Here is a 19,825-nt window from a genome sequence, read left to right as displayed (position 1 = left end):
ATAAAAGCTTTTACAATCAGTTTTTATGTTGCCTGCTAGCTTACTCTCCTATTCTATTTTCCCTTTATATGTCCTCTCCTTGGATCTTATGCTATCCCTAATTTCCCTTGTTAGTCACGGTTGAGTCACCTTTTTTGTTTTATTTTTATGCCAAATTGGGATGAACAAATTCTGTAGCTCATCCATTCGGTCTTTGAATGTTTGCCATTGCCTATCAACCGTCAACCCTTTGAGTGCCATTCCCTAATCAATCCTACCCAACTCGCTCCTCAGACCATCGTAGTTCCCTTTATTTCCATACCTCTGAAGCTATAGAATGAGACAGCACAGAAAGCCTTTTGGCCCCTCGTGCCTGTACATATGTTGTGGTACCTTGCTGTGCACAAATGGGCTGCAGAGTGTCCTACATTTCAATAGTGACTACACTTTAAAAGAAAGAAAGTTCTCCATTGGCTGTTAAGCACCTTGGAATGTCTGGAGGTCATGAAAGGCGCTATATAAATACAAGTTTTTCTTTCTTTCATATGGCCTGCCAACTATCAGAATGTAAGAGCAATTGCCTGTTCTACAAGCTCGCACAAGCCTCATAGGGTACTTCTTTCAGTTTGTGTGATCGCGGTCCCAACAGCAGATGGTGTATGAGTGCTCGTTTCAAATCTCGTTAAACACCACAGGAGCATTTTATGAAGGATTCAACAGCTGTCCTCAGCACTCATGAAGAAAAACCTGTTAAGAACCAGGTGCGATCTTCACAGGCTCATCCCCCACCCCCCAAGTTCCATAGAGAACAGTGAAATGTGGAACAGAAAGTTGACTGATGGCACGAGTTAGCAAACGAAACCGTCTCTACCAAAGTACGATAGCAAAATACTGCAGAAGGGTCAAACCCGAAACGTCAACTCAAATTTCTCTCCACGGATGTTGCCTGACTTGCTGAGTTTTTCCAGCATTTTCTGTTGTTATTCCGTCTCTACCAAAGGCAGCTGTGGAGAACAAAACTGTTCAACAGCTGTCCTTCACATAATTTGCATTGAAATTCAAAAACTTGGGAGACAAGAGTTCTTCTATTTTCTAACTAAATATTCAAATGTGGCTCAAAACCTAAATCAACTCTGATAATGCCTGGCAATTTGTTGAGCACAAGAGGCCACCAGGGGAGTTCCAGTTGGTTTAAAAGTGCCTTGTTTGCCTCAAGGCAGTCCCTGAATTGACATGGAGTAGGATGAATGAACATCCCGTTGTCTACCCAGTAATGAGATACCTTAAAGCTGTTCCATGTCCCACATGCACATCCTTCTCAGCTGGACACTAATTTCAAAGATGCTCAGAATCAAATTTTTAAGATCTGAGAGATGGATATGTTCAATTTTGTTGGTTGATTTTCTTTTTGTGCCCATCAAGATGAAGAAGAATGGCAATACTGAATGTGACAAAAATGTAATATTTTATCCATGGTTTATTAGTTTGCATTTATAAGAAGTCCTTTAATACTCTATATTCAAAATGACAACTTATTAGCAAGTTCTATTTTTGTCTGATCTTGGAATGGTGGAGTGAAATGTAGCTGTGGGTTATGTGCCTGTATAATTTCTGCAAAATGTATTTTTGGTTCCCTTAAAAAATGGAATTTCTCTCTTCAGAAAGTACTTGTTTTATGCCAAGGTCTGAAATGAAGCTCCCCTCCCTTTTCATTCTCACGTCCATCCCACAAAGGGCCTCGATTCTCTTCCACTTTTCTGTTCCAAGGGACTCTCAGCGGTACAATTGGCCAGTCTCCCCTCTTTACAAATGCTGACTCATCATCTGTGGATTTCTGACAATTTCTCATTTTATTTAAAATATCCAGCATTTGCGATTTCCACTCTATCAAGTATAACAGATTTGTTTGCGTAGATTGGTATTATAACTAGGGCCAAGGGGCTTGGAGATGAAGGATGTTCATGGGCGGAATATATTTGCATTTTGTTTTGCACAAAAAAGTACAGACAAACATACCTTTATGAAATTGGTGAATTCAGTCGTACATAAACACCCTGCAATTTTAATTCACTCAGCTTCATTGAGTCTCAGTAAAGGTACTTTTTGGGGGCAAGAAAAAGAAACAAGAGTGGTCCAGAGTGCACCGATTCTTAAAACATTGTTACATTAGCTAGATAGGGTTTGGAGAATAGTGACCCACAATCTCCATGCTATTCAGCTCATCTGGTGTTACTCCAGTGAAGGCCAGCTAGGAGCAAGAGATCAGCATTTCCCATTGGAAAAAGGACAAAATCCAGCTCCTTGGTTTTACATACAAGTGGAGATGTGATGGCAGCTAGCAAGACCTAGAAATGTAGTTCTGATGCCATCAGGCAGCTTAATTCCCCTACTTTATAGTACAAAATGCTGTTGACTTTAAAGACTAATGTGTGTCAGTAGTCAACGACACTCAACTACAGAAAAGCACATTTAGACATAGACATAGAAGATAGGAGCCTGCTCCGCCATTCAACGAGATCATGGCTGATCATCCAAACCCTAGCACCCGGTCCCTACACCGACAGCCATCCCACCCAAGCCCTATCCCCGTAACCCCACGAATTTAATCCCCCCTAACACTAAGGGTCAAATTTTTTTTTTTTTTTTTTTCCATGGCCAATCAACCTAACCCGCACATCTTTGGACATCTGTAGAGTGGGTGTGATGGCAGCGATGAAGAAATTTAAAAGCCACTACCTCCTTCCCACCAGAAGAAACTGGAAGACTATCCTTACTGTGAATCCAAGGCACATCTGTGTAATGGTTTCACTAATTGGAATACATTAAATGAAAAGGAATAATGAGCCGAATGGCTGACTCCTGCGAATCTTCTATGTTTCTGTGAGTTAAGTGAAAATAGCATTACTTAATCCTGAAATTCGATGCATTTTCAAGATTCTAAAGGTGTATTCGAAGAGCAGTGGAGTGCTTGGTGCTATTTATTCCTCAACCAACATCACCTAAAGCAGACCATCTTCTCATTATCGCATTGTTGTTTTTTGGAGCTTGCTGTGCACAAATCAACTGTTGCATTTCTTACATTACAGCAGAGACTACATTTTTTAAATTACTTCATTGGGTGTAAAGCACTTTGGGACTTCCTGAGTTTGCGAAGGGCGCTATATAAATGCAAGTCTTTCTTTTTATATACACACAGTAGGCAATAATCATTTGTAGTCTCAAAAATATATGAGGTTTCAGTGATACATGGGCAAAAGAAAACGTGTGACAATCTGTTGGCAAAGACCAAGAAAAAGTAGCTTGGAATGATCTAGAAATGCTACTGGGCTAGGAACAAATGTTAACAAGCACACGGTTTATGCATTAACTCTGCTTCACACAGATATTGATAACAAGCATCGGAATCATAGCTACTTACCCGGTTTACTATTCAATGGATAATGATACACTAATTCAAAATAAAGAATGTCTTCCCATAAATGTGTAATAGTTTTAAAAACAATGAATCCAAAAAAAAAACAGCTACTGTATTCTGTATAATGGATGACATTTACAGATGCATTAGACATTGCAGAGCCTGGGGTGGGGGGCAAGACAGAAATACTTCCCAGTTCTCAGCAAACACACAAAACAAGCTCCATTTAATGATAGCAATTTAAAATAAGTATTACTTTAGGCTCCCATGCCATTTTAAAATCCAAGTGCAAACTGGAACAGAGTTTCAAAACCTTGCCCTAGAATTGGACGATATTGCTGTTTAGAATACAAAAACAAAATACTGCAGATGCTGGAAATCTGAAACAAAGAGAAAATGCTGGAAATACTCAGCAGGTCAGGCAGCATCTGAGGAGAGAGAAACAGAGTTAACGTTTCGATGACCTTTTGTCAGAACTGGAAAAGGTTGGGAGACATAACAGGTTTTAAAGCAAGTGCAGAGGCTTGGAAAGAACAAAAGGGAAGGTATGTGATAGGGTGGAAGGCAGGAGTACATAACAAAATAGGATAGTACAAAGCAAAAGGAGATGGTAATGGGACAAGTAAAGAAACAAAAGAAGGGTCCAGAAGAGGTGTAAATGGGAATATCAGAATCACCAGCTGCCTTCTAAAAAAATAGGGGCAGGGGTTATGGTCCGAAATTGTTGCTCAATGTCGAGTCCGGAAGGCTGTAAAGTGCCTAATAGAAAGATAAGGTGCTGTTCCTCCAGCTTACGTTGAGCTTCGTTGGAACAGTGCACAAGGCCGAGGAGCTCCATTCCCACTCTGACCTCTGCCTCATCTTTCGATTTGAGTGACTGGGATTTGGGAATTTTAGTTTTGGATGAGGCATAACGTTATTCAAAGTTGACTGCATGGATTAGCAAATGTCCCAACTCCTCCCCCCAACAACTAAGGGTAAACACAATGCATGCGAATTAAGACTTTCACTTCTAGGTGGTTGCATATCACTGGTCCAATGTTACAATCAAGACCAAACTGAACTATAAACATGTTAGGTGGCCAGAACACACGTCATTATTAAACCAATTGCAGGTACGTTACCAGGACTGATGCAAAGGGTCAGTGAACATCAGCCTTTGACTTGTCCTTATTTCAAGAGATAGATTGAAATTTGAAGTAGTACTTTAACCAAGGTGGAAATACAACCATGACCAGGTCATGGCTGCATTGACTATTAAAGTAAATTCAGGCTCTCGCCTGATCTCAGAGAACCAATGCGCTTCAGAATGCTTATCATAGAGATGACGGTAGAAGCTTGGATCATGTTTCTGGAAGTTGACCTGTTCTGATACCTTTTTGCAGGTTAACAACTAGATAAAACTCTAAAAATAAATAAAACCCAATTAGTGAGGGCAACGTCCAAAAGGGGACACGTTTTGAAAAAATATTTACCAACTATTGACCGATGAGATAAAGACCTTGGTAGAAAATATCAAGAGATCTAGTAAAGAAGATAAATGCAGAATAATAAATGCCACAAGATTGTAGGCTATTTTACACAACAATTCAAGTTCCTTTCCTTTTAAGTGTCTGTCCTTCAGTGACAGTTAGCAGTTTGTCACAAAATATCAAAGGCTAAATTACACTGGAATATAGGAAGGTGCCAGGACTGGAAGAGAAAATTGCGATCCATCTGCTTGGTCCCAGATCCATAGAGTCCATCTCAAAATCTAATTGGCTGCACAATCCCTATCCAGTACTCAAAACAGAATTGTATCCAGAATAGCTTTGCTTGGGATAGATGTTCGATGAGTAGGCTAGTAGTTGTTTGGATCCAATTTGTCACCCTTTTTAAATATTGGGTATTGATTTGCCTGCTTTCAAATGTCCTCCACCTCTCCAGCACCCTTGACCCATAAACAGTTGGCAAATAAAAGGTTTCTACACAACAAAGAAATTCAAGTCAGTGTCAAAATTGGATATAATGTTTTGTGCACAAGAGGGAGCTAAGCCAACGAAAAACTTATTTTTATTAACAAAATTTTAATATACAAATATTATAAAGTGATACAGCAGGAATTAAACTACACAGTGTTAAAACCCCAGTCAGTAAGTGGAGTGCAAGTAAATAGTTCATAACACAGGACGTCTTTACAGCCAATGAGAGAAATAATTTGTACACAACACACATGATTCTGTTTGCAGAATTTGCCACTGGGACATTCAACAGAACTTCCACCCTGAGCAATTTCCAACGGTTTGGTTCAATAGCATATTCTGGATGGTTTCACACGTAGAAGACTTCAACTGTCACATGGCAAGCTAGTGCAATGGCAAGAGATAGTGAAAGTAGACTAGACAGTTAAGAGTACAAAATAATTAATTGGAAGCAACTGCAGATTAATCTCCCTCCAAACCATTCCTTTCCAATGGTGCAGTTATTGGAATTGGCAAATCACCATATTAAATATAAAAAGTCTGTACGCATCGACTATTTTAAAAATGGCTTCCAATTAGAAAACTTAGAATGCAATTCATATCAGTTTGGTCTCAAAAAATAATCTTGTAGCTTCTTTTAAACCTTAAAAGTTGCATCACTGTGTGAAGTACTAATTTTGTCTTGGGTCACTATCCAGGAATGGATTGCACACACCTGATTTCACTAAAAACAGATACAGCCACAGCTAAATAATTTACATTTTACGCACTTTTCTCAACCTTTCAGCTTTTGCTTCAGAAGGATTTCAACAATCACTGGTTTTCTGCCGCACACAATGAGTGACACCAACATTCAGCAATGCAACTGAAGGGAAAATGAGAATGGAGTGTAGTATCAGATCAGTTATTGCGAATACACTTCGGTAAGTGCATAAACACCCCGATTTTAACTCCAGGTGGATTCCCCACTCAGGCCTGAGTTAGAATTAGTTGGGTCTCAATGACATCATTGGGCTACAACACGTATATGTAAAGAAGGTCACTGTTGGCTCCGGCCACATATCCTTGCTGCCTGCTCAGGAGAACAGGTTAAAATTACAGATCTTGCGATCATGGCAGCTTTTGGACAGATAAGAGCCAGGGCGATTTTAACTGCCCACTCGCCTGGTTTCTGCTAAGTAGGGTTAAAATCACGTCCCCATTGTAGCAGTCTTTGCACCTCTTCTTTTTAAGACAGGTTTAAAGTGTGATTCTTGAATCAGTCAAAAGAATCAAGAACTAACCAAAGCCTTATTGCAGCCCTAGTACATTTGGAACTGATAATTATTGGTTTTCTAATGCTCATATTTGTTAACAGATCTTTAAAGTTTACTTTTTTTTTTTGAATAGATTGACCAGGACCCAAATTGCAGATTTGAAACATGAACTAAAATGACTAGGAATCAGCAAGGCCAACTATTATATCCTTAAATTCACTAAGCTCATGATTCAACCATAGTATGAAGCTCACCACATAATTTGACTGCAGTTCTCGATGATGTTTGACACAAAAGTACATTTCCTTAAGCAAAACTGGCAAAGCACTGGCGGGAGTAACTATTGACGTTAAGAACAAGGTGGAGAGAGAGAGAGAGAGAAGCTGGAAGGGGTGGATCAACAATCTTCAGAGGGCAGAATGGGAACCAACAGAATAGAAATGCTGAAGACTCGCACGATCCCACAGATCTCCCAGCACCCAATACTAGGGGAGGGCTCACAGAAACACACCAACAGGCTGAAACAGAGTCATCAAGAAAGCAATCAAAGGCATCCACCACCTGCCAAATGACAGAGCAGAGGGCCTGCTTTACTCAAAGCACAGGGACGGGGGCTGGACTCTGACCAAATTAGTGGCACAGATTTAGTCAGCGATAATCTGGAAGGTCGGGAAAACTCCACTGCCCCCAATCATCGGAGCTTTAATCGCATACTGCAGGCAAAGTAACACCAGCAATATAGAGAAGTTCAGAGAACTGAAAGTTTTGCAGTTAAACTTAGTAATGGTAGTTGCATCATAGTTTTAGTAATATTTTCATTGCATGATTTTACCTCTTTCTGCTTTGTTCTAGATAAATTAAAAATAGTAAATAGCAAAACGCTTCAGATGATGTGAAAAGGCAAATGGCGACAATGCCAATAACTACCTCATTGGTTGGCCGGGTCAGTCTCTTTCTGTGGTGGCTTCCAATGCTTGGTGAACATGACACCCCCTCCCCAACACATCCAACCCAACTGCCCCAAACCCAACAACCCCCAGACCTCCCCTGGCCCTAGGTCTCGCTGGACTTACCAAGTGGGCGATCCACTTAAAAATGGCGAAACAGGCACTCCTCTAATGGAGCTTGCGCCGGTGCGTGTATTTAAAGAACCGCTTTCCTTTTATCTGCCAATTTTGTCCTCCCCCAGAGTTGGTGGGATCTGGCTCCACAGGCATCAGACACCCTCCTGCACGTCACCCACCCAAAAAGGTCTTCATACAGTAATCTGCACAGCGAGCGTCCGCAGGCTATTTGGCTACAAGATGCATCACACCAAGCCCAACTGGGCTCAGTCAACATCCATACATATGCACTTCCAGCAGGGGCTTCAAGATAGCAACCAGGAGTCAGAACACTGGGCAATTTTCCCTTCTCTGATCCAGAGGCACCAAGGAAGTGCCCCATCTACCGTCTTGGCTGCGGTCAGCTAACTCAGCTCAGGCCAGATAACAAACCTCAAGAGCCCGCTGGTCTATACGGTTCAGCTACCGGCTGGATGAACCCTGGTCTGGAAGCCATATGATGCTTTTTAAGTCTGTACATTTGGAAAATGAATAATCATCTTTCATCCCATACAAGTAACGTTTACTTGTGTGCCACTTTGACTCTCGTCTTGCATTTAGTCACCTGCCCATTTTAAAAGGATCCTACAGTTGTTAGTTCACTTGATGAGACAAGTTACTGAAAAGGTGACATTTTTATCCTGAGTTTTCAGTATGGCAATTCCATTAGGAATGTAGCAACAGGACTGGAGTGAACTGCACAAGCCACAAGAGAGATTATTTACAATACTATTATGCTATTCTAAATAATATTCAGTATTACCGCGTTGCTGTTTTACAAAATATTCTGTGGGAACTGCATACAAAGAATACACGTACATGATTATAATGCATACAAAGCATAATACATAGTGTCTATAGTGGTAGAAAATATTCACGCATACTGAGGTTTGACAGTAGGATACAGTCTATGTTAAATGATTGGTTAAAAACCAAAAGAATTTTGCAACAGGTTCCATATTACTGCAAATTGGCAATATTCCAGTTAGAAATTTAAAAAAAAATACATCTTCTAAGCAAGTTTTTTTTTTTTTTAAAAAGCACATTTTTGACCCATTGTACTCCCTTCCCCATTACGGGTTATTAGGGATTCACACAAAAAGACAACAATCTATAAAGCCCGGTGTTGCATTGCCTGCTGTGTTCCATAGATTTGCTGTAATCAAGCGTTACCAGCTCCAGAGGCCTAGAAAAAACAAACAGTAGTACAGTACAATCTTAGACTACATGAACTAAAGGATTAACATTTGTTTTTCAAGAACAAGCATCTCTTTTTTTCTGGCTTGTTTAATCACAAATTCAAATCTTTAGTGCATTTTGCTTAAAATATAGGCTTCCCAAAAAGTTTTAAAGCATGTTTTCAAGCCACTCCAGGTAGTTTTGAGGTCACTATATATTTTTTGAAGTCCCCCAAAGATGGTTGGATACTTGCATTAGACTATAGGCAGCTTTCTGGCTTGTCTTTAGTCATATGCCCACACTTGATTAACCAAAACACTTTATGAACAGTCACATCGATTGCTGGTACAATTATGACTTATCTGTGATTCTTACAATTAAGATAATGAACCCTGTAGAGTTTTCACCCTTTGAATGATTGCAGAAGCAAGCACACATTCCTAACTCCTGGAGTACTTGGAACATACTGGCTTATGTTTGCTTTTCCCTTACTATGGTTCTTAGTTTTAAAGGATTTTCAGTCCCTCAACCAACATCATTAAAACAGATTACCTGGCCATTATCACATTACTGTTTGTGGGACCTTGCTGTGCGCAAATTAGCTTCCAAGTTTCCTACATTACAGTGGCCATACTTCAAAAGTACTTCATTGGCTGTAAAGCGCTTTGGGTTGTCCTGAGGTTATGAAAGGTGCTACAGAAATCCAAGTCTTTCTTTTTGAAAGCATTGATTCAAATACTCAAGCTACCCAGCCTCATGTCCAAAATTGGTTGCCATTTTTATGAGCCAACAAAAAAAAATACTTACTCTGAATACAAAGTACAACAAAAATTAGACACGACATAGTAACATGCAACATAAAGGTCGAAGTGTTAAAGAAAAAATTTCAAAGGGGCTGAAAGCAATTTAGAAATTAATTAGCTGCTTCCTTTGCAACACAGAAACAGAAGATTTAAAGACAAATGATAGCTAAAGCAAGCAAATGTAGTAGTTCAGTTATTGTACAGTTCTGTAATAAATCCACTGCAACAGTTTAGTGATGAGAAAAGTGCACAGAGATATTTTAAAAATATTGTTTAAGGTAATAGCTTACTCTAATGAACAAAGGGATAAATATTTAAAAAAACAAAATCTCAAGTGTTATTCTTGTTTATCATTCTAGACTGTTGAAAATTTGGAGTGTCCACATAGTGAGGCTTAAGAAAAATTTACAAAATTAAACCAAACCAGATCACACCACCGCAAAGCAAGTCTTTTTGAGCAATGGACCACATATCCTCGATACTAAGCAAAGATTTTACCATCAGCAAAACTGTTGTACATTTAACATGCAAATCTGAAATCCATTCAGCCAACAATTTATATCCTTTTCATTAACCATTCTAAAAAAAAAATACAATTCACCTTAAAAAAAAATAGCCTGCAAGTTCCAGGTTTAAAAAGCCAAAAAGTGTGTGTATACATGATCTGGGTATACAAGAAGCTGAGTGAATCTACTCCTAGATAAAATACACAATCGTTAATACAACTTAACTTGTGCCAAGCAAAACAATGAGGCATATTACCAGCAGTGAAACCCTGACAGAATGCAACATGTGTGTGTGGAACAGCATTTAACCTGCACCAAAGAGGCACGGTTTCAAATCCCAACATTGACACTTCCAAGTACACCTGCTGTAATGGTGCAACCTTTGCTAAATCTCGACGAGGCCACCAGATGCTACACTGCGTGGCAAAAGCATGCTGCATCTCAGCACAGAAGTAGAGTTGACAGGGCAAGTGCTAACCTGCAAAAATAGGTCTCCCGCTAGCTGATCATGGAAACTGTGACCGGGCGATCAGAACGGTGCAGAATATAACCAAATGTGCAGGACAAGCGATTAATAGTGTAGACAATATAAGCAATAAGATCAAATCTGTATGTCTGGTAGACACTGGGCTTTAGTTCTTCGCTGTACACCATGATCAGAAACACTGTGGGGTTTGCACACTTCTAAAAGGAGAAAAACTGCTACTGAGTCCACAGTTTCAGCTAACCGCAACAGACGGAGAACGAAATAAGGGAAACAACTCTCCCATCCAGCTGATCGGCAAATAGAGAAAAAGGAAGAGCAGGACATCCTGAGTGATGCACAAAGCAAAGACTTCACCAGAGTGAGACCAGTCTACAAAGACAGAGAGAGACAGGTAGTAACAGTGAAACTCCTGGAGGATGGCTGACTCCTCACTGGCACCTACCATTGCTTTCATTTCTGCCCCACTAGCACTGGCTGATCGCATTGCTTTCCTGCTGTTGTCCATGAATTCCTGGAACAGTAATGAGAGAATCCACTGAAAGTTAGAGATGCAACTGAAAATCACCATCAACCGCAATAGGACTTAGTAAAAAAAAAGTCAGATCAATGCTATCTGAAAAACAATTGAATATATTTCTGTTAATCGCTTGTTCGCAGAAATAACAAGTCAGTTATCCATTTTATTAAATATATGAAACAAAAGTCAGAATTTCTAACCTGGCAATTTATATGTATTTCAATTACACATTTAAGCCTCAAGTTTATTAAACTGGACACAGTGATGTTAATACAGCACTTTTTTTTTTTAAAAAGGGAAATGCTTCTACAAAATCAGTTCTATGTTACAAACAACAGGTCAATTTTCACCCAAAGGATTCCTATTTTTTTTGTGGTGGTGGTGAGAGATAGCAGCAAAAGACTGAAATGAGAAATTTCTTTATTCAAAGGGTTGTGAATCTTTTGAATTCTCTAACCCAGAGGGCTGTGAATGCTCAATCGTTGAGGCTGAGATCGATAGATTTTTGGACTCTAGGGGAATCAAGGGATATGGAAATCGGGTGGGAAAGTGGATTTGTGGTCGAAGGCGAGCGATGATCCAACTGAATGGCAGAGCAGGCTCGAGGGACCGTATGGCCTACTCCTGCTCCTAATTCTTGTTATGCTCATTGAGAAATGAAAGGAGTTAATTCAACTCAACACTCATGGGCAGATCAGTGGCACAGAGCATTAAAATACCAAAGCTGTACATCACAGGCTGTTTCCAGTGGGATTCCGCAAGGCTCAGTACTAGGTCCCTTGCTTTTTGTGGTATATATCAATGATCTTGACTTGAATATAGGGGATATGATTAAGAAGTTTGCAGATGATAACAAAATCGGCTGTGTGGTTGATACTGAAGAAGGGAGCTGTAGACTGCAGGAAGATATCAATAAATTGGTCAAGTGGACAGAACAGTGGCAAATGGAATTCAATCCGGAGAAGTGTGAGGTAATGCATTTGGGGAGGGCCAACAAGGAAAGGGAATACACATTAAATGGTAGGACACTGAGTAGTGTAGAGGAACAAAGGGACCTTGGAGTGCATGTCCACAGATCCCTGAAGGTAGCAGGCCAAGTAGATAAGGTGGTTAAGGCAGCATACAGAATGCTTGCCTTTACTAGCATAGAATACAAGAGCAGGGGGATTATGCTTCAACTGTATAAAACACTAGTTAGGCCTCAGCTAGAGTACTGCGTGCAGTTCTGGTCACCACATTACAGGAAAGATGTGATTGTAAATCTCCTCTGTACCCTCTAGTGCAAAGATGTTGCCGGGTGTAGAGAATCTTAGCTATGAGGAAAGACTGGATAGGCTGGGTCTGTTTTCCTTGGAACAGAGGAGGCTGAGGGGAGACCTTAGAGGTGTATAAAATTATGAGGGGCACAGATGAAGTGGATAGAAAGGACATATTTCCCTTAGCAGAGGGGTCAAAAACCAGGGGGCACAGATTTAAAGTAATTGCTGGAAAGTTTAGAGGGGATTTGAGGGGAAATTTCTTCACCCAGAGGGTTGTAGGGATCTGGAACTCACTGCCTGAAAGGGTGGTAGAGGCAGGAACCCTAACCTCATTTAAAAAGTACTTGGATGTGCACTTGGGATGCTCCAACCTGCAGGGCTACGGACCAAGAGCTAGGAAGTGGGATTAGGCTGGATAGCTCTTTGTTGGCCGGCGCTGACACGATGGGCTGAAATGGCCTCCTCCTGCGCTGTAACTTTCTCTGATTCTAACCATTCTGATTCTATGAACACAGGCACATGTCCAAGATTCCCCAAATGGCAAGATCCTGATCTTAACCCAGCAATAAAACTTGCCAACTCAAGCCTCTGCCAGCTTCTTCAATCATGCCACGCACAAGAACTATCTCCATAACTTACCATTAAACTTTTGTCCATGTAATACTCTCGCCCAGGGCTCCCATCATTGTATTTGCAGTCAATAGCAAAGCAGAGGAAAAGAACATCCACCACCATCTCGTATATGGACAAGAAGCAGTGTGACACAAAGAAGGCAAACAGGCAAACAATGATGAGCGGCAGGACCCACACAGTATAATCGCGCTGGTAGTTGAGCAGTATAATCCCAATAAAACCAGTAATTAACACGATGAGCACCTGAAAAAAAAAATTAAATTCACAAAAGTTTATTTAATGGGATTACAAGCAAACTGTGTAAAGATTACAAACATTTCACAACAGTGTTTATCTTTCTACATGCATTTTAGTGTGGAAGCAGTTACACATACACAGCAGCAGACAAACTGTTTAGGAAAATAAAATCTTTGAATTCTTTTGCAAAAACTCCCTAATCTATAGATGGGGCACAAGCTGCTCAATAAAATGGCAGCAGTTATCACAACTCATTTTTAAATTCAAATAATCAGCCAAATGTCACAAATAGCAATGAAGTGGCTCCTTCTGTGTAATTACAAGATTGGCACCATTGCAGAAACGCTAATGGACAATCAAGGCCCTGTCTAGCATTTTATAGAGATACATAAACAATCGCGTTTTAAGTTGCAACCTACAGGAATTAAAATTACCCATCTCTTCAATATTTCAGTCATCTCACCACCTTTAAGTTAATACTTTCAATAATTTCAGACAAGTGTGGCAAGTTCAAGTAAGCTACCTCATGAATTCCCTGGTAGCAGTGCTACAAACCAGCTTCAGCGTCTCCAAGGTAGGAAGACGAGGGGAAGAAAACAGCAACAAGACAGCAGCCAAAGACTCCCAGTCCTGATCATCCAGTCACCCTTGCTGGAAATGTATATGCACCAATAGGATCAATAGTAATGGCCCCAAAAGTTGCTTTCGTTTTGACCTTGCCTTAATTCCGATTCTAGGAGATCAGGACTGCTGAACTGATTCCTCACATTTACATCAGCCTCCCTTACCCAGCAACAGACTCCTAGATCCTCCAAGAACTGCCCAAGCAAGAAGTGTCTGTCTCACGATGAGACTGCTATTACAACAACTTGCTTTATATAGTGCCTTTAACGTAGTAAAACGTCCTATATTATGATATAAGCTAAATATTCATGAAGCACAGAACTGACAAGTTAAGGTTCACAGGCAGAATCAGGACATTTTTCTGCTCACCCCATCGACTGAGACAGGTTGCATAAACTTGGCTTTTATTCCCTCGAGTATAGGAGATTGAGGGGTGATCTGATTGAGGTATTTAAAATGATAAAACGATTTGATAGGGTAGATACAGAGAAACTATTTCCTCTGGTGGGGAAATCAAGAACAGGGGGCCATAAACTTAAAATTAGAGCTGGGCCACTCAGGAGCCGAAATCAGGAAGCACTTTTTCCACACAAAGGTAGTAGAAAGGTGGACCTCTCCCTCAAATGCTAGGACAATTGGAGCATTCAAGACAGTGATAGACAGATTTTTGTTAGGTAAGGATATCAAGGGCAGGAAAACAGAGTTGAGGTGCAGATCAGCCATGATCTAATTAAATGGCAGAGCAGGCCCAAGAGGCTGAAGGATCTACTCCTGCTCCTATGTTTCTACTGGGGTAACAGTATATTTCCACAAAAATCACTGGTTTTCTTTGTTGCAAGGTTGGCCAATGTGGCAAGCAGAAAAATCTAAATCTACTACACAAGCCAGTCAGTAAATCAGACTATGTTTAAGATCACTCAAGTCGGTATCCTTGCAGCAGCTTGGAACGGCAATATGACTTCACTGTTTTCTACACAACAGAGGTCACTGTGCAAGTGAGTTCAGATTAGACCGCCTCTTAACAGATCTGAAGCTACAGCAGCAAAAAAAAAGCATGACACTTAGCCAGATTAATCCATCACAAAAAAAATGAGCCACTTTTGAGACCAGGTCCAGAGTGAAATGGAAAAAGGAGCACCATTGATGAGGATTGAAAACTCTCGCATGTAAAACCCTTTGGAAAAGCATTCCACATTAGCATTCAAGACAGTAAATCTTTCTTCCAAGCAATTAAAATTTTACTGCTGTTTTTTTTAAAAAAAAGCACATTTTACTGCTTTTGCATCAACTCCCTAGATGACATCATGTGCTCCACAACACAAAGGAAAGGCGGCATTTCTGTTGATCTTCGTAATCTGATCTTTCATCAAAACATACCAACAAAGCAAACCAGCAACTTGAGCAGTAGAATGCGCCACTCCCAATCAGCATGCAAAATTCAGTCGCAAGGTTGCCTCACTGTAACTCACTTCCTTCACTTTGGGCGACTTGCAAGGTCTTAGTTAGAGCACTAAATCATAGTATCATAGAATACTATGATTTATTCTATTCCATTCTGCCCATCGAATCTGTGCCTGCTCTTTTGAGGAGCAATCCAGTTAGTCACACTCCCCACCGCTCTTTCCCCATATCCCTTCAATTTTTTATCGTTCAAGTATTTATCCAACTCCATTTTGAAAGCTACTATTGAATCTGTATCCATCAGCCTATCAGGCAGTTCATCCCAAATCCTAACCATTCGTTACATAAAAACATTTTTCTTTATGTCGTCTCTGGTTCTTTTGCTAATCACCTGAAATCTGTTAAACCTGTCTTGCCACCTTCAAAAATTTGTGCACAAACACCCCCAGGTCTTTGTTCTTGCAGCCCCTTTAAAATTGCACCATTTAGTGTGTATTGTCTCTCTTCATCCTTCCTACCAAAATGCATCACCTCACACTTTTCTGCATTGAATTTCATCTGCCATGTGTCTGCCCATTCCACCAGCTTGTCTATGTCCTCTTGAAGTCTATAACTATCTTCCTCACTGTTTACTACACCTCCAAGTTTGTGTCATCTGCAAATTTCAAAATTGTGCCCTGTAATTCCCCCCAAGTCCAAGTCATTAATGTATATCAAAAACAGCAGTGGTCCTAGTACTGAACCTTGGGGAACACCACTGTATACCTCCCTCTAGTTCAAAAAACAGCCATTCACCACAACGTTCTGTTTTCTATCCCTTAGCCAATTTTGTATCCATGCTGCTACTGCCAATTTTGCAAACAAGCCAAATGTGGTGCTTTATCAAACGCCTTGTAGCACCATAGAGAAGTTAGTCATTCCAACTCAGGGAAGGAAAAAAGAATAGATGGACGACTTCACTCCATAGACCAACATAGAGTCCTGGCATAGATGATTTTGCCTCACTTTCCTAGTTGGCAAGGAATGAATTCAGCATTCCACAGTAACTTCATTTAAATGAGACCATAATGTAATCAGAATAATTTGGGGCCCTGATGTATAGCAACATACATATTCCAACGATAATCTTCATTTTCACAGGAGAAAACATGGCACTAAACTGTAATTTGCAGTAAGTGACACACGCACATAAGCAAGTATGGCATCTCCGTCTCAGCAGTTGATACTTTTAACTTGAGTAACAGGTACTTATGCAGGTTTAATTCTCACTCAATAGATTTTTCAATGTCAGCCAGAGGCGAGTGCAGGCATCTCCTCCCTGGCAGCCGAATCAAATACTACTTAGGTGGCGTCCTATGAGCAAGCTACTTGTCCAACATCTCTGCTGCAGGAAGTATAGGTGGAACATGTTGCAAAAGAGATGCAAATACACAAACGCTAGTCACAAGATAATGGTTCCAAATGAGCTGATGAGGAAAATTCAAAAATGCGATTCTACATGGTTTTTCCTCCTCCCTGCACTGTGTTAAAATCAAGTCTCCAAAGTTAATTCATTCTTTTCCAAGATTTCAAAACTCCTTACTCCTTCAATTTTCTCTTCCTCCCCACAATTAATAGCCTTTTAATTTGGCATCACCTAACTACTATTTGATTTACCTCATCTTCACACCTACATTTTCCATCCTTGGTGGGATCTTGGCACTTCACTTACGTTTATTTTTAAATTATTGAGAAACCTATTATGGAAATAAATGCTGAGGTCTGCAAGCCTTTAATAAAGCAGGTTAAGGCCATAAACGGCATAAGATACTGCAGTCTGTTCAGGTCAGGATTGCTCGTCTTTAAAAAAAAAAAAAAAAACATTAATAGGTGTCACTAAGTGAAAATGATCAGTCGTAAAATACAAACCTTTCCCAGAAACAACACAAAATCACCGACTGTGTTTATAGCAGCCACATTCAAAGCATTCTCCACCAGGATCATTAAGGCATCCCTGGCGGACGTGCAAAAGCTGGTACTGTTTATGGCTGTCGCTACATATGCATTCTGTCAAAATAGAAAACATTCAAATGGCCGTTAATACTTCAAATAGAAATCTTAACAGAATCCTCTGGCTGGAGAATCATTTGTCTGTCAATTTGAAAAAGTCCCATCATAATGTTAGGAATGAGATTGGAATGACCGTCAAGTATGCAAAGTTGAACATTGTGAAAACCGACTCAAAGCACTTATTTTACCTGAAACGTCAACTCTGCTCCTCTCTCCACAGATGCTCCTGACCCGCTGAGCATTTCCAGCGGTTTGTTTTTATTTCAGATTTCCAGTATTTTGTTTTTGTACTATTTTATACCTCACTCTCTGCTCCAAGCGTAACATCTTCCTCTCTTAGGAGCCCTGCTCCTCCTTTGGCCATCCTCTTACTACTAAATTGCTCAAAGACTTTTTGTTGCCCTTGATGTATTATTAATTTTCTCTCCTATTCTTTCCCTTTGCCTTTCAAATACCCCCTTTCTGTAGCTTTCCTATATTCTTTACATTTGTCCTGGCTTTAATTTTTATGATCTACCCGGCGAGCAGTAAATTATTAAATTTCAAATTTGATCCAATTGCGCTCTTCATCCATGGAATCCAGCCTTTAATACACTCCTATTTTCCTTACCAGGGTATACTTTGTGCCCCTTCCATTAATGTTCAAAATTTCCTATTGCTGATCATAGAATGATACAGCACAGAAGGAGGCCATTCGGCCCACCGTGCCTGTGCCAGCTCTTTGAAAGAGCTATCCAATTAGTCCCACTCCCCTGCCCTTTCCCCGTAGCCCTGTACATTTTTCCCTTGCAAGTATTTATCAAATTCCCTTTTGAAAGTTACTATTGAATCTGCTTCCACCCTTTCAGGCAGTGCATTCCAGATCATAACTCGCTGCATCAAAAAAATTATCTTCCTCTCCCCTCTGGTTCTTTTGTCACTCACCTTAAATCTGTGTCCTCTGGTTACCAACACCAGTGGAAATGGTTTCTCCTTATTTACTCCATCAAAACCCTTCATGATTTTGAACACCGCTATTAAATCTCCTCTTAACTGTCTCTGCTCGAAGGAGAACAATCCCAGCTTCTCCAGTCATCTATGGTGATCTATGGTTGTATTTGCCAATTTTTCCTTCCACTTAACCTGGGCAAAGCCTCTTTTCATTTTGCTACGACAAGATAATTACAGATGAGGAAGGTCATTCAGCCCATCTCGATTCATCTAGTCAGAGATTATACTGCTCCCCCATTGCAGCATTGAATTATTTCCTAAATGATTCCAGGAATTTGCCTCTACAGCTCTGCCTGGACGTTTATTCCACAAGTTGGTAACTGTAGTTTCAGTCCTAAAATTACCTTTTACTAGTCCGAACCGTGTCTCCTTGTTCTACTCCCACAGTTTAACTTAAAGTAATATTCCGGGTTATATTTTTTCGATGTATCTCAATATCCTATTAGCTTTGCTAATGCTGTTCTGCACTGGTTGGACATATTTAGCGTTGAGATGCGTTTAGCTTCATCCTTAGCTATTTTAACCACAACTCAGGAGTACGTGCCTCATCTATCTTTCCTTCCTATGTGCAGTACTTTACACTTGTCTGCCTTAAATTTCATCTCCCATTGTTCTGCCCACTTGCATATTTTGTCCAACTCAGTTTATAATCTCCGAGATACCTCCTCTAATTCCACCTCACACTGCCCCTCCTAGCTTGGTGTCATCTGCAAATTTGACGATACTGGATTGTGTCTGAATCCAGGTCATTGATGAAAATTACAGCAGTGGTCCCAGCACCGAGCTCAGAGGTACCCCGCCCCCCAACTCAGACATAATTTCTAACAACTGCTCACTGTTTCTTAGCTTCCAGCTGGTTTCTTTACTAAACCTACATAGTGGTCACCATTTCCCTATTGTTCCCATGCTTGTGGATCACCTACTTCATTATCTAGAACTATGTCAAGAAGTGCTTCCTTTCTGCTTGAAATACTAACATTTTGACCAAGAAACCAGTTCCAAACACACTTTTTTTTGGGGGGGGGGGAAACCTCGCTTTCACTTTTTACCTATCAAGAGTTTATTTTTCATAAAGCTGATGAACAAGACCTGTTGTGCGCCACATGCGCTTGGGTTTGTGGCCTTCATACTTGCACCAGGGGATTGGCAGCAATGGGACATAAGAGTTATTTGGCATGGATGGGTGTGTCAAAACAGAGGCAATGAAGCATTTATGCAGGTCCATGGTGGCAGAGGTGTCTGTGATAGCTGACGGGCCAGAGGAGAGAGATTGCAAAGGTAGAGAATTAATTACTAAGGGAGCTGGGAAAAGACTTTTTCCATGGGCAGTTAAATAACCGGGACAAGGCAAGAGGCAGAAGGGGAAAACCAACTGGAAAAGACATGAATGAAATAAATTTAGCAGAACAAAGTGATCTAAATATAC

The 19,825-nt window shown here is 40.4% G+C and overlaps 1 protein-coding gene across 1 annotated transcript in view; it reads right to left on the bottom strand.

The window, feature by feature from the left end:
• Positions 1 to 5,429: 5,429 nt before the first annotated feature.
• The window catches only part of LOC147124800 (choline transporter-like protein 1), a 102,425-nt gene continuing 88,029 nt past the window's right edge, over positions 5,430 to 19,825 (bottom strand). Inside the window, exons 13-16 of the mRNA XM_085993408.1 lie at positions 17,269 to 17,406; positions 13,105 to 13,341; positions 11,132 to 11,200; positions 5,430 to 8,900 (exon numbers count right to left, since the gene is read on the bottom strand). Coding sequence (XP_085849534.1) covers positions 8,877 to 8,900; positions 11,132 to 11,200; positions 13,105 to 13,341; positions 17,269 to 17,406 — 468 coding nt within the window. The 3' untranslated portion in view covers positions 5,430 to 8,876. The remainder of the gene's footprint in view (positions 8,901 to 11,131; positions 11,201 to 13,104; positions 13,342 to 17,268; positions 17,407 to 19,825) is intronic.

Source organism: Somniosus microcephalus, chromosome 1, assembly GCF_052327205.1.
Source record: "Somniosus microcephalus isolate GS21.2 chromosome 1, FLI_Smic_1.0, whole genome shotgun sequence".
Taxonomy (NCBI): Eukaryota; Metazoa; Chordata; class Chondrichthyes; order Squaliformes; family Somniosidae; genus Somniosus; species Somniosus microcephalus.
The sequence above is the reverse complement of the archived record's forward strand: the minus strand, read 5'-3'. Positions and strand labels throughout refer to the sequence as shown.